This window comes from Lemur catta, chromosome 3, assembly GCF_020740605.2.
Source record: "Lemur catta isolate mLemCat1 chromosome 3, mLemCat1.pri, whole genome shotgun sequence".
NCBI classification, from domain to species: domain Eukaryota; kingdom Metazoa; phylum Chordata; class Mammalia; order Primates; family Lemuridae; genus Lemur; species Lemur catta.
Window position 1 is genome coordinate 62,464,061 of NC_059130.1, and position 22,858 is coordinate 62,486,918.

A 22,858-nucleotide genomic window follows, 5' to 3' on the forward strand; every position below is an offset into this window, starting at 1 on the left:
CAAGTAGATGGGTAATGATTTCTTGTTGAATTGAATTTGTACTCAACTATTCACAATCCTTCAGGTGTTGACTGATTATGAATTTATAATTTTTAAAACATTTTCTTTCTTTCCTTTTTTTTTTCCTAATGAGAAAAAAAGATTTACTGCTACCCAAGGCAAATGTAACAGCTGTCAGGATAATACAGGTTACAAAAAGGTTAACACAAGGATCAATACAATTTTAGCTAATGCTCAAAGTTTGTCAATGCCTGAAGTTTGCTTTTTGACAAACCTATAGGATAAAGGAGAAACATTATAGTAGCTTTTGGAGAAACAACTGAAATACATGAAACATACCAAATTGCTGGCCTCCTGAGCAAACAGGTATGTATATATTTTAAAATAAATAATTCTAAGATACTAACAATGAAGATTTTATGACCTAAAAGAAGAATTATTGGAAATTTAACAATGGACACTACCACTACACTTTGAAGCCAAAAAACTTCAGAGATACATGATTTAGAGAAAAAAGGGCCATTTACTAAGTCAATACATCGTTATTCCTCTTATATGAATAAAACACACATATTTTGGTATTCTATAACAATTAGAAATTCAATTACATTACAAAAAGCTGTGACTTCTACTTTTGAGGTCTTGACTATATGATAATATTTAGAACTTATTTATAACATATCTTAAAATATATATGGCATATGTTTATTGTTTTGAGTATATTTGAATGTGTATGTGTATTGCTTTAACAGAAGAAAAAAACCACATTAATCTCCACCCCATCCTGTTGAAGAGATTGATTTAATCACTCTAAAAAACTTCAGTCCTAAAATTTGAAGTCACTCAATAGTTGAAAATTCCCATTAACTTAGTAAATCGAAATATTACTGATTTGAAACATACAAACATCATTGTTCAAATAAAAAAATACTTATAAATAGTGCAAGCTCTATAAGATAGTAACACTCTTTTACGAGTATGAGATAATCTTGTTTTAATGAAATATTCATTTAATTTACCCTCAAAAATTTATTTTCCACAGAATTGAACTCACTTATTAAATCAGAATATATTTCCAAAAATGTAGCATTGCTTTCTAAAGTAATGATCCTCTATAAAGATACCTAAAGAGGACACAAATAAAAAAGTGCTAGCAGATCTGTCATTATAAATCATAATTGGTAATCATTTAATGGTTAGTCCATGTGTGACAGTTAAGTCACAGAAATACTGACTTAAAACTGTCATTAATTTATCAGGAAATAAAAATGTGCAATTTTACATGATGATCTAGAAAGATACTGGATGACTCTCCTTCTCCTATCCAGAGAATAGACGCCAAAACTTCAGAACACTTATGCCTGGCATTGTACATCAAGCCTAGCTGTTCTCCTGGGACTTCCTAACACACATTTCCTTTAACCACTGGCGCCAAGAAGTTAAAATGCCTGCACATCGATTGTTATCAATTCAGAAGTAAGGTAGGGAGGAAAAAACACTAACAGGTTTGTAGTTGGTAATGTATTTTTAGCAATGAAAAACTAAACTGACCAATGATGCTACAATTTCTTGAAGCCAACATTTAAATGAAGAAATTCAGAAAAATAAAAGGAACAACAATAAGGTTAAAATGTACCATGACATTGTCCTTTGTGTTTTAAAGATGAATAAAGAAAACAGACAGGGAAAAAAATTAAGAAGTTTTTTAAACGAAGGCTGTTCACAAAATGACATAAGCATTAGTAAGCAAACGTTCTTACCTTGGGCAGGATCAGGTGGACCAAACTCCAGAGAATATCGTAAAATGAAATTATTGTTCCACACATAGAGTTGGTTATCTCTTGGATTGTAATCCACTGCAGCAATATACTGGTACTGGTTGGGGAAGGGAACATCTACATATTCTCCCCGGTTCAGTCGGGTATTATAAATGTAATCAATTGCATTCTTGCCTGTTTCACTTTCATTGTCTTGATAAACTGACCTGACCACATAGAGGACTCCACATATCATAAAAGCATTTGATGCAGCACGTTTGTCATAGACAGTCTCCCACGTTGCTTCAAATCGCAGAGTGTATGGATTCAGTTGGCTAATAACTATCATTCCATTGTTTTGTTCAGTGGCATAAATGACCCATAAGCCATTTTCATCAACTGCTAGGTCGATATCAGTCTTTCCTCCCCATCTATATGGTGAGGTATCATGGTAGTTGGCATAGTTAATTATGGCCTCGCCACTCTTAATTCTAGTCCTCAAGTCAAATTTCACAATATTCCTTGTCCGTTCTTTGTTAAAGAAGACAGCACCATCATATACCACAAATCCAGTACCATCTACTCGATTTGGAAGTTTATATGTTGTTGTTTGACGACTATTTTGGAAATCTTCTAAAGAAGCATACTCTATTAAAGTATCGGTACGATAGGGAGTCCAGGGCATGAAATAAATTTTATCTGCAGCCTGAAGAGGGTCTTTGCACCAAGCACCTGCCTTTTGTTCAGCTTCATATATACATGGTGAGTCCACAATTGCTTTCAAGGTCCCAGGGCACACAAAAACTAACAGTCATAGAAAAAAGACAAAAATTAAGCTAAGTTAAAAAATTACACAGGCAAATACATGTTTTAATGACCACTAATCAAAAGAGGAAAATTCATTTAATTAGCATTCAATTTTACCAAGATGTATACTTAATATAAGTACTACCCTCATTTCTGAAGTTACCATAATCAATGTATCAGTGTATAAAGTTTATTTGGGGTTTATTTTCACAAATACAAGCCTAAATTTAAGACCATTCATAACTGGGCTGAACAATTTAAATTTTTACTGTGTGCTTTTATCTTATAATTTGGTAATGTATGTTTTAAAATGTTGAACTTAATGTATGAAGTATTCTATTTTATTCCAAACTTTATACCCTCCAACCCCTAGCCCATCTATAAGCCCTCAAAAGCAAAACCACAAAATAAGGCAGATAAAAAAGAAAACCCAATGTGAAGGCTTATTTAGAATTTTCACAGAAGTTAGACTGAAAACAAAGGTGCTTCAATTTAAGGAACAGAAATATTTGGAAAATGCAATTAGGAGCACGGAAAAGTAAATACAAGAAAAGCAGTGATAAAACAACCAGGAGACCCTGTAACCATGGCATGCTATGGAGAGGGTTCTGGAAGCCAGGCAAGATGACACTTTAATCATAAGAAAATATCCAAGGGTGTCAGGAAAAGAGATAAAGGGTAAAAAAGAAACAGAGAAAGGGCAGCTCCCCCTCGCCGACTTCAGAAATTTTTACCCCATCACCAGATTTAGCAGTCATATAATTTCAATGTCAACGGCTGACTTCTTTATGAGGTGCACATATGAGATCCTGCTAATTATTTTAATATAGGAGTGTTGTAGGGGAAGGGGAGGGAGGAGGTTAACATCCATAAGGCACATAACGAGCTGGGGTTCAGACTGTATACGTTATTTACCTTTTTGCTCCACTTCTATTTTAAGCATCAGAAGAAAAATAAAAAAGGTGCAAGGAAAAAAGAAAAAAGATTAAAATAAATTGACTATTAGTCTAAGACTGAATTCGTAACAGATGCTAAATATAGGAAGAATAAGAGCTGTACTACTTTGGATAAAGAGAAATACACAACAGGAAAACCTAGCAGGAGAAAGATTCTAAAGTTACATAAAAGAACATGGATCAATCATTTTAGTAGATTAAGGAGGCAATATAAATATGATGGCATGTTGCTTCACTTAGTGTACCTGAATAAATAATGAAACTCTTCACTAATGCATGGTATATATACTCTTGCCTTCCAAACTCATTCAGCATTCTTATCAAGTTGTACTTTCTATATGTATGCCATAGACATAAATGCATGCATAGGTGTTTCATTCCCACTTATCTTATGTGAACTTAATTATTAAACTGACTAAACTTATGTAAGCATAACAACAGGAAAATACATTTATAAAAATGACAAGTCAATCCTGGAATTTAGGTCAAATTTAATAAATATTGACATGGTTATTCTTTTTCAGATATTTATGTAAGAAGAAATGTATAATTATGCATCCCAACATATTTTTCAATCGTTTTTCTATTATTTTCTATTTCTAGATAAATCCATCTTAACCATAAAAAAATGCCTCCTTTTCAGGACTATATAAATCTCTCCCAGTCCCAATAAAGATTTTGAAGAGTGGGGTAAGGTAGTACCTTTCTTCCCCACTAAGAATTAGTAAATTTACTTATTTAGGTTTATATATACTTTATAAAATTCTTATTAAATTGTCTATATTATATATTTCAAACTTGTAATACTAAGTCTATAAAAAAAGTAAGCAAAATACATACAAGGGAAAAGCAAGCACAGTAGGCAAGGAGAAAAAGGAAGAAAGAATTATGGTTAGCTTATTACGACAATTCTACCATCACCAGTTTACACAGAAAGCAAGCTAGCATGCAACAACAATCATACCGAGCATTCAAAGCAAATACCTTGACTCCACAGACCTTATAAAAGTAAATGCTTTAATAAAACAAACCTGATTAGTAGAGTTAAATGAGAAAAAAAAATATCCTACAAGTTTAAAGAAATAGATTACGCAGTTAGGAAGGGTGCTATATAAGATCTTTCTTGGTAAACAGTATTCTAATAATTACAAACCATAACATATTATTTTACATCGTATGTAGGTTTGAAGTATGTTGCCTGAATTTCATAAAATGACCAGACTGAGACCTGTGTTTCTCCCTCATCCCTTATTAAAATGCATTAGGGTGTGCTAACACTACAACTCCAAACTGTATTCAAAGACAGTGTAGTGAACATTTCATTAAAATCTTAGCTTGATTAATTTTAAAAATCACAATAATTCATCAAGAGTAAGTATTGACCTTTTGAAATACCTATGGGAGAAACATATCACACAAGCATTTTTGCCATAAGAATAGCATATAATCTTTCACACTGAGCCACAACCTCCCACAACCAACTTGGTCTGTTCACACACTTTCAGGAAACATACTTGCTCTATAATGTGCAATTCTGAGTACATCCAGTAAATAGAAGAAATTTAGTGTTACTGACTTGGAAACAATACTTTTTTATAAACCACTAGTCCTAAAATTACTCCTCATTGAAGAGTAATATTATACCTTGCTTAGAATCAAGAACAGAAGGGCATGGTGAGAAAATGAGGATAAGAGAGATCATTAGTGTTGTGACTGCTCAGACTACATTTTATATACAGCTGTACCTTTTTTTAACTAAGGAAAGGATGATTTTACTGAAATAAATCAATTAAATGTAATGGATGGGCAAAATATATTTTAAAATATGTTTACTTATTTAAGACAGAACTTAAAACGAGTTCAATAAGAGATGTAGAAAATATTTTATGCTTTCCATTTTAATTAATTGATACACTAAAATGACAATGCAGTTACTGAACAAAATATCAAATAGGGAAAGTATTTATTTATTTATGATTTGGCTGATAACCACATATTTTTTAAAATTATGAATTATATATAATTTATAATTCTGATGAAAAGTGAGAAGTAACATCAAACAAAAATTTTTTAAAAATTAAAAAACCTTGGATGATTGATGTATCCTATGAGAAAGATATGGATCTTTAAAATAAAATGTCCCCATGATTTTTATGAAAAGTCCAAAGGATAGATATCTGTCTAATCAGCCAAAAATCTATCAACCCATAAGAATATAAAAATATAATAAAATTAATAAAATCAACAGTCCATATCACATGTCAAATATATACTGCAACTTGTCTTAAGAGACTGTATGAATTAATTCATAATAATACATTTACTTTTCTATAGACCAAACACACAAGCACACGACCCACCGACATCAGTGGAGGACTACATGGATATGCCAGACAAGAAACTGAACAAGCTAACTACAGCCTACATACTCTGTATCTGAAGTGACACACTATTTTACTTTGAATAATCTTGCATGTTTATTCATTAATAATGATTTCATCAATAGTAATGGCTATTTTTTCTCATCAAATTAAACTTGTACTTACAGTATAATTTTTATAATACAATGATAATTTGAAATGGGTATACAAAAATGAAAACCAAATCCTGCCTGTAGGATGCAAAATTCCAATCTGATTACTTTCCTTTATCCTCCATGACCCCCATGACTTCTGTCAAATACAAATACATGCCATTCCTAACACTCTGTCCATGATAAAGGAGGCTCTCTATATATACATTTTGACACAGACATTATCTAGGTAAGTACAAATGTCATATATAATGCATGTGCCTCTTTATAAACATATTAAAGTAAACCAAATAACAGCATTTCTAATGTTCTCTGTTGAGCAAATTTATTATAAAATTTTCAGAAGTCATGGAAAACTTCTAAAATTGTTCTACAATAGGATGAAACAGTTTGGGATACATAAGCTCCTGGAGGATTTGCTGTGGATAGAATTTGGCCTAAAGCCAAGAGGTAAAAAAATACATAATAAACATCATCTGATGGTGACAATTTTAATTAACTAAGTAAAGTGTAAAAGAGGTATACAAATGTTACAAAGTACAAGAACTGTTAAAATATGGAGAAAGTGAAAGCTGGAAGATTAAAACAAAAGCAAGTGTAAGGAATGGATATAATAGACAGAAGCATAAAGAAAGAAAAAGAGACGAAAATGGAAAAGAGAGATAAGGAAATACACTACTCTACATAAGATCAGAATAACTAAAAGGACCTTTTTGCATTAAAATTTAATATTAATTGAAATTGTGCAATTTATAGTGTGTCACTACTATACGGTATATAGGAAGTAAAATTACTTCTATTCTCTACCAAGGAGTGGTTAAAAAAAATGCCATAGACTTATTTCTGCCTCGTGCAAACATCTAGAACGGTAACAGCAAATTAATTACTGAGGTTTTTTATTTTAAAAGACAAAAACTAAAAAGAACAAATACTTCTCTGAATATAGCTATTTGCAAGTTTAGTGCACAATGTACAATACTTCTGGAGAACTGAAAAAGTAAAACTTTGAAAGTTAGATGTTCCAGAAGATATCCACATTTTCCTTTCTTAAACAGCGCCAAGAAATAACTTAAGAGTCTGAAAATAATATTTGCTTAACACTGTTCTTGGTCTATAGACTAGATTACAGGAACTGGCTCCAGAAAGACACAATTCTTGGCAGCTCTGATTGATTCCACTGTTTGGGAATGGATGCTGTAGTCCTTCTCTAATTTGAGGACAGAAACCGTGCTAAATTCAAGTGAAAGTGACTTTACGGAACAAAATTTTGGTTAGGTCAAAAGAATACAATGTTCCTCTAGTGGCACAGGAGAATGACTATGTAAGCCACCAACACTACACACAGGAGAAATAATATAAAGATCAGTTTACTCAGTAGGCTTCCAATCCTACAAATGGTATAAAAAAATACTGAAAACATAAAAAGCATCCATTTCACAGTAACACAGGAACACAGAGCAGGGATGAAAAGAAAAGATAATATGTGTTTGGCCTTTAACTGATAACACAAAAAGCCAATTTGTCAAAACTGTGGCAGAGAAAAGAGAGAGTGCCTTCTCAGTATGTGTAAGAATATATGATTATCATATTGGACATATCAGAATTTGGCCTTTGGTTTTAGAAATCATGATGGTTTGGACATATGAACCTGTCAGAACTAGTGATCTAGTTTTCAAGATTCTGGAAACATCAATTTCATTATTTGGTGAATCCAGTATTTTTTCCCAGAGAATACAAATGGTCTCAAATCAGTAAAATTGCTGATTAAAAATTGCTGATAAAAAAACTTATAATTCAAATGTCTGTTAACATGATTAAATTACATTTCTATTTTTTTTTCCCAATTTAAAAAGTAAAAGAGACAACAGTACTATCAAACTACTATATAAAAATTAGGTAATACATCCCAACTTTCAAGTTGTCTAAAATGTTAAATTTTTTTCTACTGAAAGTATAGAATATAATTTTGAAGTATGAATTCTGAAATTAGAAGAAAACTACATAAAATTAGATTAGCTAAATCCTACCTATAAAATTTTCAATTGAATTTTAAATATCCCTCTGTAGGATCTTAAAAATGATGTTACAAAATTAAAAATAGAAATATGTGTAAGACTTTGTTGTATCTATCTGTTTTATTTAGCGTTAAGATTTCAACCTTGAGTTGTGTAAAGAAATGCTCCCTTAAGGACAATGGAACAAAAAGGAAAGCACTTGCCTCAGTTACTGCGATGGTAGCTTTTACCAAGCACTAAAGTTACAACAACAGCAGGTAGCCATTCAAGTAGCTCACAATTAAAACTGAAGTCAATTTCTTCTTTAGAAAACTGTGAGCCAAACCAATTTGTCAGCAACTGGTATTGGGCAAAAGTACAGATTTCTATCGGCCCTATTGAATAGCTAATTCAAGTTTGTTTTCTGGAAAAACACTAGCCTTAAAAGCCAAACACTTAAGAACACAGACAGACACTTGGCCAGCATCACACTATGGCTTCCTTCCACACTTCATGAAGCTAATTGGAGGCCCAAGTCTGTTAGTGCTCTGCATGCATAATGGTTTTATAGGCCATAAACATATGCTTCTTTGACATGTGTAGTCTTTCAGCATCAACGAGTAATGCTAGAGAAAATGAAAAATATAAACTTCATACTTACTGTAAGGGACACATTCATATTGGACTTCAAGGTATTTGTATGTTCCAGGACATGGGTCAGGAAATACATCTGACCCTGTAACTACTATACACTGTGTTCGATTGTTGCACCTGGAAAACAAAATAAATCAAACTAGTGTAACTAATTTATTTGTTTATTTTTACTTGAGAAATATAATATAGAACTGATTCATATTTTCTTCAAGCAACTAGAAGCATAAAATAAAAAAATTCAAGTGATAATAATTTGCTCTACATTATTAAATAGTTACAAAAGTTTTATTTTCTTTATGTTGTAGTCTCTGTACCACGGGTCACACTAAATTTTAACTAGAAGTAAAAAGAAAATAGCTGACAGTTCTTTATTATTCTACTATATTTTAATTTGAATTTTTGACATATTTAACATGTGTTGGCCAAAAAAAAAATATTACCAGAATACTTAATGCCATACATAAGAATTACAATTACAATTTTTAAAAAATGGTATGATTATTGAACAGAAACATAGAATCATAAACTAAATAGCCCAGCAATAAGTTTTGACAACATATTAAAACATATGGGGAGCCAAGTTTTTTAAGTTTACCCTCTAAATCCAGTTTGCAGTTAAGTTCTTTATTACAGGTACTTTTCTACATTATTGAATACCTAATACAAAGATAGTAGCTCTCACCTTATATGCTATGGCCTGTATAAATAATAAAATGCATTTAAAGCATTTAGCACAGTGATTGGCACATATTGAATGTCTAAGCATTGTTGTTACTTTCCCTATTTTCAAAGATCAATGTGCTTATATATTATTATATTAATATGATATAACTATGTACCTCAGTTCTAAATTAATACTCCCTGAAATATAACATTAAAAAGAATGCCACTTTAACATGATGCCTAAAATGTCCAATTTATTATTATATGGAAGTGTTTTCTTATTTTTGTGTTGTCATTAATTCATCAAGAGTATTAGAAAAGTTAGAATTCTAAGCAAGATGATACTTAAGGTCTATGAATTGGTCCAAATGGTCTTTTTACAAGCTTTGTAAAGGCAAGAACTATTTCTTTTATAATATGATTTGATTACAACTCAATGAAATGGAATGTTTTCAGGGTTTTTATGTTTTCTGATAGCATATACATTAAGAAGGCAAAGCAAGCAGAAAAAGAACATTATAAAAAATTTATTTAACAGTTGGAATACTAGATATTCTATAGTGCATAAAGTAGCTGAACCATAAAGTAGCACTATGAAGAATTTTGAGAAAGCATCTAAGTTCCTACCTAGCACAACTTAACTAAGGGACAGTGGAAGAAGAATCATGTTAATGAAGGCTGTGTATGTTAAGTCATACTGCTCGGTCTGGTTTCAACTCAAAACCAGGTTCATCCTCCTCTGAAGAGCAGCAAAGACTGAAAACTTCTATAAGATTAAATAGGCAAATTTTTATAATTTTAAGTATACTACAATGAATTTCAAATGAGTCTTAAATATTAAATAAATTATAACCAATATTGCTTGTATAAATATTAAACTAATGTTAACTTTTATTATGATTTCTCTATAATACAGTATGGCATTTACTTTTTTAAAAAACATAATTATATAATGTAATTTTCAAGGACATGGTATATGCAAATGGTATATTGTCACAGTCTTCTGCAATATCATGTTTTCCTCTCATTTTTCTATATTTCTCTTAAATTGGTTCACTCATTGGAAGAAATCTGCCAGTGGATCATCATTTAGTGTAAATGAATTATTTTAACATAAATCACAGAACTAATTTTATATCCTAAAATTTGAAACAGGAGGTGGGTTTAAGATTTTCCAATTGTCAATAACTAACGTTTCAACTAATGTATAAACATGGTCAGGAGCAGTCGCTCATGCCTGTAATCCCTGCACTTTAGGAGGCTGACCCTAAAGGGAGCCTCAAGTGAGGCTAGCCCACCACTTGACCTCAGGAGTTCAAGACCAGCCTGGGCAACATAGAGAGAACTTGCCTCTACAAAAAACCAAGAAAAATTAGCTGGGTATGGTGGCATGCACCTGTAGTCCCAGCTACTCAGGATGGTAGAAAGGATGGCTTGAGTCCTGGAGTTCAAGGCTGCAGTGAGCTATGACATTGCCACTGCACTCCAGCCTGGGGAACAGAGTGAGACCTTGTCTCATTAAAAAGAAAAGAACAGAAAAAAAGAAAAATGTAATTCTGATGTTTTCTGTTTCTTCTTTCTTAAATTTAGCAGCAAGAGATTTCACTGCTTTATAAAAATTTCTTGATCTCCCAGGAATCGTCAGTCACTAACACGGTCCCCATTAAAAACTAAAGTCCTTTTTATTTCCTTCTTGTTATTTATTCAGACTTCCAGAGATCTTCCCTTTATCTTACTCTCACACTTCTCACAAAAGAAGAAATGTAAACTCCTATGTGTTACATAACCCTTTTATACACTCCCTCCTTATACATTTTATTAATGTAACTACTCAACCAAACTTTGTTATGTGTCAAATGGTGTTTAAATATTTTCATTATAGAAATGCCATAAAATAACAATTCCACTTGTGAGTAAACGTTTCCCACACTTCATTACTCTTCTCGTCTCACTGAAGGCTCCTCTCACAACACCACACCAGGAACACACGGGAGAGAAAGAGGACTGCACTTAACGCTGAAATGGACCAAGAATTTGAAGGATTTCTGACCAAGGTGAAGGAGGAAGTAGCTCTAAGGATTTGGGAATTTATATCATTTCCCCCAAATAAAGAATACATTGAAGATTATCCAATTTTTTTCCACTAGAGGTAACTGGATGAATGAATATGACTAATATAGGATTGGAATTTTTTTTTATATTTCTCAATGTCAAAGTATGTTTTGCAAGTAGTATACAAGAGATAAGCATTCTCATCTCCATTACATTTTGTTTGAATGAGGACCAAAACCATAAAACGAAAAATAATTGCCCACATTTATTCTTTTTCTGAATGACTTTGCATTAGTCATCTGACCACAATTACAAGTTCAAATTATTGTCAAAAGCAATTATGATAGTTTATATCAACCACATAATTTTTATCTCTTTAAATAACCACATTGTACAAAACATTTGCTTTAAGATAGCAAGAAGTGTTTATTCTACAACTATAAATTTAAGCACAATCGACAGTAGGGAGACTTAATGAAGTTCCTGTAAATCAAATTATATAAATTCCTAAATTCATGGCCTCCCAAAGTATTAAAAATGCTCATTTTACATTTGGAAAATTTATATATAGATATATAAACATATAATATATATTTTATATACAAATACACATACATATCTCAGAAGTGCAAGAAATTAATCTTGAGAAAAATTAGAAATTAAGGACTAAAACAGTAAATGGTCATCAAGAAGAGGAACTTAACTGTAAAAAGTATAAGAAAATCAAAGCTTTGCATACCAGTATCTTGATTCATAAAAATATAAAAATGAATCTAAGGTTTTAGAGGACCAAATCATGGAAATAAAAATACAGACTATATATATTCTTTATGAAGGAAGCAAGGAGTTAAGTTTCCAAATACAGTATAAGGACACAAGGGAGAAGGAAATACCCAATGTGAGCTGTTAATACTAAGAAAAAGGTGAAAATTCCTGAACTAATATGCTGTTGGTAAGATTGTAAAACTATAAATTGCTATCATTTAGAAAGATCACGAAAGAGAAAGCAATTACTTAGCCACAGAAGCAAAGTAAATTCACACCGAGGGCTTAGCTTCAAGTTTTAATTCTGATGAACCTGAAAAGGCATAGCTAAGACAAGAAAAAAAAGGTGTTGGTTCAGTAGTTTGTATTCTTGGTACTGAGCATAGCTCCTGGCATGACTTCTTTCTCTTCCCACACATGAAAAGATTTCTTTATCAATAAACATCTCACTGTATTAACAATTAAACCATCAGTACATTTTGATAATGCCAAGTGGATTTATTACGTTAATAACCTGCACTTTTCTTAAATGTTAAGCATAAAAATTGAGTGTGACTGAGAACCAGGCAGAAGAGAAAAATAGGATTTTTTAAATAAGTGGATATTTGATTATGATTTGAAAGAACTACAATTACTGTTCATCATAAATAAATACTAGAAACATTTTGAACACTTCAACTTTCAAATAACTTATTTTATATTTATAAGGATGCACAGATGAGTTAAGATAGTTAAAGCGGTGGTTTCCAAAATGTGGTCCTCATAACAATGCCACCAGCATCAACTGGAAACTTGTTAGAAATGCAAATTATCAGGCCCCACTCAAAACCAGCAGATTCAGAAACTCTGGGGTCGGATACTCAGCCATTTTAGTTTTAACAACCCCTGCAAGTGATTCTGACGCATGCAACTTGCATGCAACTTGTTCGAGAACCACTAGGTGAAAACGAGACAAGTTGAGGTACTTTAGTAAAGAATAAATATGTATAGCAACACATGCTTTTGCTGTATGAAACTTAATAAAATACAAGTGAAATAGAAAATAAGTGATGAGTACGATTTATGTTAACATGTCTTCTTGCTAATTTTAAGTATAGGAATCAAGGGGTTTAGTTGCTTTAATTTTGAACAAGCTGCTAGTTATATATCAATTCCTGACATGGAAGTATACTATCTGAGTACATGTATACATTGAATATGAGCCCATTTTTTAACAGGTAAGAGGGAAAGTATAATGTTTTTCTAAAAACTTCCTAGCAAATGAAAATTTCTAACAATAAACTGGAAATAAAATTTTTGAGAATCTGTAAAAATATACTATGTTTCATAGCAGGATGTTATTAAAATAACAGAAAAATACGATTCATTGTAATCACTGAAAATTTTTCTATATTCAACCTTTGACTTATTTATGCAAATAAATTTTAATAGAGTGGCTCAACTCTAGGAAGGCAATAAATGCTTTAAGAGAGAACTCAGGGGCCTAAAAGTAGACCCTGCAAATAATGTCTCAGCAATGTCTGGGATATTAATTGATGATTTAATGCTAACTAAAAAATAAATATAAAAGTACATAAGCACTCAGCCCCAAATTCTAAACATTTAATTATTTTTCATATTCTTCTAACTACATTTTGAAATTTTTCAAATTTGGCATGTAAAAACAAAAGTTTAATCATTATTTCACATCACTAGGTTAAAGACACTATCAAAAATGTCACCTATATATAATTTCTGGCTGTAACTTTCTAACTACCATATTAAAGACTTTTCTTACTATTCTAAAGCATACATAGAGTACAGCACTCAACCTGAGAATTCCAAGTAACTAAAATCAATCTAATAATAAATGCTTTCTAACATTATCGAGTTCAAATACCAGAATAAAAGTATGATTTCTGACATTAATATTCATAAAACTTATATCTTATTCATAAAACCCATCAACCACAACAAAGAAAATCCTAAATTCTGCTTTATTGGCCATAAACTGGTTTAAATGGGGCAAAACACTGAATTTTAAACATTATTTAAAAACTCATTCCTGTAGTCTTTCTACCCTAAATGGGGGGGAAAATGCCATTCAAGAATGAAGCCAAATGTTTATCTCTAAAAGCTGAAGAAAAAAAAAAAAAAAAGTAATTTTGGAGATAGTAGTTTATTAATTTACTTCCTATGCACAAGAAAATACCAATATATTCACTGATGGGCAAAAATTAGAGTAAATATTTAAAGCCAGTGATATTGCCCAGGTTTGTACAGTAAGAGAAGAAATTTCAAAAAATATTTTTAAAAATATCTAATGTTATCTCTTAGCCATCACAATTTGCAGATAGCAAGATGTCAAAACTATTGCAAACAGTATACGTTATCTTCCAGATGTAATCAATGTTCTCAGGTCTCAATATTAACTTTTATAGTATCCACAGTATTTTCTGAAATTAAGATAACTGTTCTCAAGAAAAATGTGTAACTGATGAAAAGGCATTTCATAAAAATACATTGTCATTAATTTACATACTAGCATATGGAAATTACTTAGGAAATGTCATGCATAGATTAACAGCAGTATTTTGAAGAAACATTATGTTTTTATTTTTGAGATATAGTGTCTTATTACTAATGAAATATTAATGCAAACAAACTATTAGTACGTTCCTTCTCGTTAATCTTTTAAAACTGTAAGTGAAAGAAGGCACAAAGCACAGGTTACTTATTATACTCTGAGAATAAACTGTATCAAAAACAATATAGTATTTTGTTTATCTCTGTTCAGAAGCAAACTCATTTGCTAATTGGGAAGAGATTAGTGTTTAAAAGTAGAGGCTTTAGAATCAAAAAGAATTGGGGTTTAAGTCCAGTTCGGCAGCTTACTTAACTGTGAGTCTATAAACAATGTATTAAACCTTTCAACCTTAGCTTTCTCAAATGTAAAATGTAATACTTTCTTTAGAAGTTTGTTTAGGTTAAATGGGATAATGCAGGCAACTCTTTGCACAATGCCTGGATAACAAACCTCAACCAAAACATCGCCACTACCAAAAACATTAATAACAACAATGTCCCTTGTATAAGATGGACATAGATTTGCAAAACTTTAAAGGAGGGGAACATCTTATACTCTTCCAGAGTAGACCCTACACTGTGCATATTCTTTCCTGTGTACACCTTTAAAAACAGGCTGAACTATCCATGCAAATTTGTTTCCATCCCAACTCTAATCTTGAATAGTACAAGGCCCCAAAAATTGCTTTTACTCTTCTTTTGATTATCTTATGCTCATTATTACACTTTACCAAGTGCAAAGTATGGAGATGAGATTCCACGTGTAATCTATTGTGAGAGGTGTTTTAATCAATAGTCTTGTTCTGCTGATTAAGCAGGGGCTTCTGTTTTGGCAAGATAACATTAGTTTCTCCAGTCATGCTCCAAAAACCATTGGGAATCTTCAACAGATCATTAGATATGCTACAATAAAGCTTTGGTGCATTTTCTTTTCTTCCTTAAATTACTTCTTCACTGTCCCATCGTTCCCCATCACTGATGGCACCGAATTATTATTGCAGCTCCCCTGAAACTTGCACTAGAGCTATGTCCCCAGGCCATAGGATGCCATTTTCAATTGAAGCTTCTACTTGAAAATATAAATTAAGAAAATTTCATTATCTCCTGCCAGGGGCCATTATTCACCACAGTTCTAAGGAAGATTAAAAATGCAAAATCTACCAACTTGAACAAATACTCCAGCATTCAATCGAAAACCTCAGTATATCATACAGAAACTAAAAATTGAAGTTTGCTTAAATTTGAAATCATGCAATTATTAATTAAAGAATTAGTCCAATTTTTTATTAGGTCTGTATGTTCAATGTTCAGTAAGGATTGCTTCAACAATTTCTATCTCTTACTGGCATCTGTTAGATTTTAAACTTCAATTACAAAATACTAGCAAATGATAGGTCTGTTTTTTTTCCCTGAGTTACTTTCTGTCTCAGTTAAAAATGCTCATTTTCTGGAGAGGAAATAAATGCTTTCATAGTACCAGGGTATCATGTAAAAATACTCCTTTTCAAAGTGCCAGGTATAAACAGAACATTCAAGAGTATCCTGGAAGAGTTTAAACCACATCCACAGGTGAATTATATATTCTAAATAAACACAACAGCTACAGTTGAATTATTACAATATAAATCCATTCACTAATTGATGCAATAGGAATTATATTCATTCTTCAGTCTCAATTATTAAATAAGAATAAATTATATGTTCACAAGTAAGTTATATTCTGTTGAAGTACACAAATTTAAAGAAATTTAGAAACTTTACCACAAAGTTAGAGGAAAAACTAAAGGGAAAACAAAGAGAAGCTGCCAACTTATAAATACTTACTAGAAGTGATTATATGCTTGGCACATGATAAGAATTCACTGTTTCATAAATGAAATAATGATGAATGGTTGGCTTGGCTATTTCTGCTTGTGAATAAATATGGTTAATAGAAAATAAACAACAGACATCCAAAGACATCTAATTCTGCTTCAATCAGCTGTATCTGATTCTCAGAGAATTCTGTCAATTTAAATGTAGTTTTGTTTCATGAATGCCAATAATAAACACTTAAGAGATAGATTACTTATTTAACAGGAAGGGGAAAAAAGTACTCTTTAGCTTCATTCACTTCTCCATTCGCTAACAAATTCCAAATGACCCAGAGCACTCCAGCCATTAGAACACTTGTCTTAAAGTCCCAGTTTAGAACAATTTTTACAGACACACCAGGTGACCTTAGAACATGAATAGGTGAGCTTCAAAGCAAATAGACTTGCTCAAGCAAAGTAATCAAGTGAACTGAGAGGAGATACAAAGAAGTTATGCTTCAAGATATAAGGTTACAATCATCCTCACTGATGCAAGAGGGAAACTGAGTTGAATGTTAAATCAAGTCTTTGATTTTTTTCAATTTTATAATAAAATGCTCTTTTATCATCTAATGTTTTATTCTGCAGAGCTAAGTGGCTCCTGCCTTCTTTAAATATTTATTAATGATGATTTGTGAGCTTAACTAATTGCTAAGTAAACATAACATTAGGAAGCTAAATGGTGTGTAATTAAAATGGCAAAAAAGGTGTTCTATAACAATGTTCCCATTTGTCACGTAACTATTTCTCATAATTTATTTAATAATTTGTGTAGTCTAGATTTCTAACCATCACATAGAATTTAATTCTCTAGGCATTTTAGGATATTATAGTTTTTGTATTATAGAATATTGTGTTATTTAAAGTATTTTCAAATCATTACTGAAATAAAGTTACTTCTAGAATCTCTAGCATAATATGCATGAATATTGGTATATGTATGGATATACAATTTGGAAAAATATATATAATTTATATTCCATTCAATTTCTTATATATTGATGTTTTTAAAAGTTTAAAATATAATCCTGATTTTTAAAAAAAAAATTACAACTCTGATTAAGTCTTTTAAATTGCACTTATAAAAAATTACAGAAAAATTCAATTTATCACCAAAATGATAACCATATGCAAAACCACAAACTGTCTTTCTATACTATCAATAGATGAACATAAATCTATTTGCTTGAAAAAGACTATAGTGTATAAGAAAGGCCTCAGCAAAAAAAGTTAATTATCAGGTAATCTATGGCAAGTCAACAAAAGCTTGACAGTAAAATCTCATGTAAACTCAATTTTAGAAGGCTATTATTTTATTTTTCAAATGTTGAAAATAGGAATAACATATAAGTGATACTCCCCCATAATCATTTTGTGTCTGAGTAAAATACTGTGTCAGGAATTATAACTACAAAGTATGTACACTTTCATATTTATAGTTAATTTACATCTTAGAAACTCCAAAAATTTTCTCAAAAATTCCACATTAATTACTAACATAAGCATTTTGAAATGGCAATGCTGATTTGCTAAAAACAACTTTCTATGTTTTAAAAACCTTTGAAATTCCTCACAGTTTTTACTGGACCTTGGGGTCAGTTTAATGCAAATTAGGCTTGACTCACTCAGAGCCTTATTAATCCAGTACAAAATCTCTTGTTTGCAGAAATGCACATTCAACATAAATGTGCTTGCTTTTATTAGCAAAATAAGAAGTATTTATTTACAAAGCATGCCACTGAGACTAAGTTTCATTCACAGGGTCATCAGGTCTAACTATTTAATGAAAGGAATAAGATAATATAAGTGGAGATAAAAACCATAACATTTTGAAACATTTAAAAATATTGCTTCTGTGTCCAAATTTTCAAGGCTTCTACTTTTAATAATTTAAAAATATACTACCTGTATCAATTAAGAGCAATTATTTATAAAAATGTTAACTTACTGCAGTTTGCATTTGCAGAAACTATCACATTTTTAACAAGGGAAATGGGAAATCGCTATGGGATGCCCTAGTTAGATTAAATTAGCAAGAAACTTGTTACCAGACTATATAAAAGACACAGCGTAATAAGACATGACCTTGCAGAGCGGTGGAGCCAATCTGTGATGTTTTTCCTTCCTATAACCCTTGCTAATTATCTGCAAAGTTATAGACCCTTTTGTCGTGGGTTATTTTTCTTCAAATTGTGAGGGGATTTTGGTTTCTAAATATTTAATTAGTCTTGTTATGATATGAGATTGTTGTACATGCCAAGCATTTTGATTTTCATATTCTATTTCTTCTAATTATGTTCAGATTTAGATTGGTGATCCCAAATCTTTTCCTTTTGTAATTATTTACTTCTTAAAGATCATTCAGTGAAGAAATATTTTCACCCTTATGGCTCTTCTTTTCCACAAATGGCTTTTCTGGTCCGTTAATTACCCGCTCAGAGGATTAGAGTTTGAAACAATGCAAAAGAACCTGCAACTAAATGGAGTTTTAGAGGGCAAAATTGAGTAAACTAGATTTGTGCTGTTGCTATTTTAAATGCACCTTAAAGTTCACTTCCTTGGTTTGGATATGATTTTGATAAAGAAGAAAATTAACTAATAAAGATTTTTTTTCTGACTCCCAAAATGTTTGATGCTATGTCATTTCATCAGTATTATAAATCTTGAATATAAACAAAAAATTTCTAGTATGGTTGATAGCAATATGATTTCTGCTTTTACAGACCTCAATTTGATGACAGTATGGCAACAAATGTTGACAGAATTACTATACAAATTAAACTTAAGGTACAGAAATAAAATCCGAAGACTTTTGGAAGTGTAGCTTTTTAAAAAATACTTGTATCTATTCAAAACTATACTGAACAGGGAAAAATTGAAAGCATTCCCACTTACAACTGGAACCACACAAGGTTGCCCTCTATCCTCGCTTCTATTCAACATAGTGCTGGAAGTCCTAGCCAGCAACATAGTGCTGAAAGTCCTAGCCAGAGCAATCAGACAAGAGAAACAAATCACGGGCATCAAAATGGGGGCAGAGGAGGTCAAACTATCGCTCTTTGCTGATGATATGATCTTATATCTAGAAACCCCAAAGATTCTGCCATGAGACTACTGGAATTAATAAACAAATTCAGCAAAGTCTCAGGTTACAAAATCAATGTACAGAAATCAGTAACATTCCTACACGCCAACAACAGTCAAACTGAGAACCAAATCAAAGACTCAATACCCTTCACAATAGCAACAAAGAAAAGAAAATACCTAGGAATATATTTAACTAAGGAGGTGAAAGACCTCTACAGGGAAAACTACGAAACGCTGAGGAAGGAAATAGCAGAAGACATAAACAGGTGGAAAACCATACCATGCTCGTGGATCGGCAGAATCAACATTGTTAAAATGTCTATACTACCCAAAGTGATCTACAGATTCAATGCAATCCCTACTAAAATACCAACACCATTTTTCAAAGATCCAGAAAAAATAATTCTATGCTTCGTATGGAACCAGAGAAGACACTATATAGCAAAAGCAATCTTAAGCGAAAAGAACAAATTGGGAGGCATCAATTTACCAGACTTCAAGCTATACTACAAGGCTCTAGTAACTAAAACAGCATGGTACTGGCACAAGAACAGAGACACAGACCAGTGGAACAGAACTGGGAACCCAGATATAAAACCATCCTCATATAGCCATCTAATTTTTGACAAAGCAGATAAAAACATACACTGGGGAAAAGAATCCTTATTCAATAAATGGTGCTGGGAAAATTGGACAGCCACATGTAGAAGACTCAAACAGGATCCACACCTCTCACCAAAATCAACTCACAGTGGATAACAGACTTAAACCTAAGACATGAAACTACAAGAATTCTGGATGAAAATGTTGGAAAAACTCTCATAGACATTAGCCTAAGCAAAGAATTTATGAAGACCCCAAAGGCAATCACAGCAACAACAAAAATAAATAAATGGGACATGATCAAATTAAAAAGCTTCTGTATAGCCAAGGAAACTATCAGGAGAGCAAACAGACAACCTACAGAATGTGAGAAAAATTTCCATGTGATACATATGATAAAGGGGTGATTAACTAGAATCTATAAAAAACTAAGGAAAATCAGCAAGAAAAAAATCAACCCCATTACAAAGTGGGCAAAGGACATGAACACAAACTTTTCAAAAGAAGACAGACTAATGGCCAAGAAACACATGAAAAAATGGTCAACATCTCTAATCATCAGGGAAATGCAAATCAAAACCACAATGAGCTATCACTTAACTCCAGTGAGAATGGTCTTTATCAAAAAGTCCCCAAACAGTAAATGTTGGCATGGATGCAGAGAGAAACACTCATAACACTGCTGGTGGGACTGCAAACTAGTACAATGTCTATGGAAAGTAATGTGGAGATACCTCAAAGAGCTACAAGTAGAACTACCATTTGATCCAGCAATCTCATTGTTAGGCATCTACCCAAAGGAAAAAAAGACATCTGCATTAGAATGTTTATAGCAGCACAATTCACAGTTGCAAAGAAGTGGGAACAACCCAAGTACCCATCAATACATGAGCGGATTAATAAAATGTGGTATATGTATACCACGGAGTTCTACTCAGCCACAAAAAAAACAATGGTGATCCAGCATCTCTTGTATTATCCTGGATACAACTGGAGCCCATTCTACTAAGCAAAGGATCACAAGAATGGAAAAACAAGCACCACATGTACTCACCATCAAATTGGTATTAACTGATTAACACTTACGAGCACATACAGTAATAATATTCATCAGGTGTCGGGCAGGTGGGAGGAAGAAGGAGGGGATGGATATTCACACCTAATGGGTGTGCTGCATACCATCTGAGCGATGGGCACACTTGAAGCTCTCACTTGGGTGGGGCAAGGGTAATATAAGTAACCTAAACATTTGTACCCTCATAATATGCTGAAATAAAAAAATTTAAAAAGTATAATTCTTTGTCAAAGTATTTAATCAACTGAGGAAAAGTTTCCTGTTTTTAATTAAAATGATTCTATATTCTGTAAGTGTTTATTTTATCAAGAGGCAACAAAGCACTACTATACGTTACCCAAATTGAATTCCAGATCTTCCCCAATTTCCACGTACTATGTTTCTGCATCAAACTTATTTTCCAGCTAAATAAACTTTTCTTATTATTTTTATTTTAAAGTAATTTATTTTCCTCATGCAACTTCTTAAATATTTTAGTAGTAAAATATGACATACTTTATAAATAAATTCATAGGAATATCTTGTATAGAGGGGGTTGAGAAATATGAATGAGCAACTCTGAATATGAATTGAATTAATAAATTAATATTAGAGGGCAAGGGAAATATATAGAGTTAATATTTCTCCAAAGGTTCAACAAAGTGAAAGCTGTCATTCTGAAAACAAAGTGCTATGCAATTAATCTGAAAGCCATGAATCCTTTTCTATTAACTACATAATTTCAACTCTGTACCCCACAAAAACCATGATCAGTGTTTCCTTATGTCATTCTTTCCAACCTAGAAAAGAACTCACCTTACTATCTACTTATTGAGATTCTACCCTCATACTCAAATTATATCCCAACTCCTAAGAATTTTCATACAAATATTCTGTCCTAATAGAGGATCCCTCTACCCTAATTTAAAAATGTTATTAGCCAACTATGTAGCAGTGTAGCAAGTATGTGCTAGTAACAAATATGAACATAAATTATACATCGTCATCAAATACAGTATTAAGAAATTAGATTCTGGCAATAAAATGTCTCTGTCAAGAAAAATTTTACTTAAAAAATGAAAAATTTGCTTAATGGCAGTGGATTAGAAATGGAAGTGGAGCTAGGCCTGGAATTATAGTAGTGAAATTCTGCTCCAAGACTCTCAAATACTCCCTTCACTCTCCCTTCCCCTATACCTCATTCATCCCCTCAACCTGAGAGTTTCTCTAGAAATCCAGTTTAAAAATCACTGTTCTAACATAATCCTGTATTAAAACAGGTAGGAAACTAAGGCCCAGGGAATCTGAATTACCAAAACCACATGCTAGAGGAATCACTGATTCAGTGAGATCTCCCTCTCTCTTAAGCATTTCTCTACTATACCATCTATTCCACATGCACAACTCAGTACTTGTCTCTCCAGAAAACATCCCAAATAGGACACCTTTTTCTATGGAGATTTTGAGAATCTTGGCATCTGTATAATTTAAAACAGCTAGCACATTACTGAGCTA

At 32.0% G+C, this 22,858-nt stretch overlaps 1 protein-coding gene across 10 annotated transcripts in view; it reads right to left on the minus strand.

The window, feature by feature from the left end:
- ADGRL2 (adhesion G protein-coupled receptor L2) overlaps window positions 1-22,858 on the minus strand; it is a 188,292-nt gene that overhangs the window by 43,448 nt on the left and 121,986 nt on the right. For all 10 annotated transcript variants that reach the window (XM_045547671.1, XM_045547679.1, XM_045547678.1 and 7 more), the window contains 2 exons: window positions 8,709-8,818; window positions 1,761-2,561 (listed from right to left, as the gene is read on the minus strand). In XM_045547671.1, coding sequence (XP_045403627.1) covers window positions 1,761-2,561; window positions 8,709-8,818 — 911 coding nt within the window. The remainder of the gene's footprint in view (window positions 1-1,760; window positions 2,562-8,708; window positions 8,819-22,858) is intronic.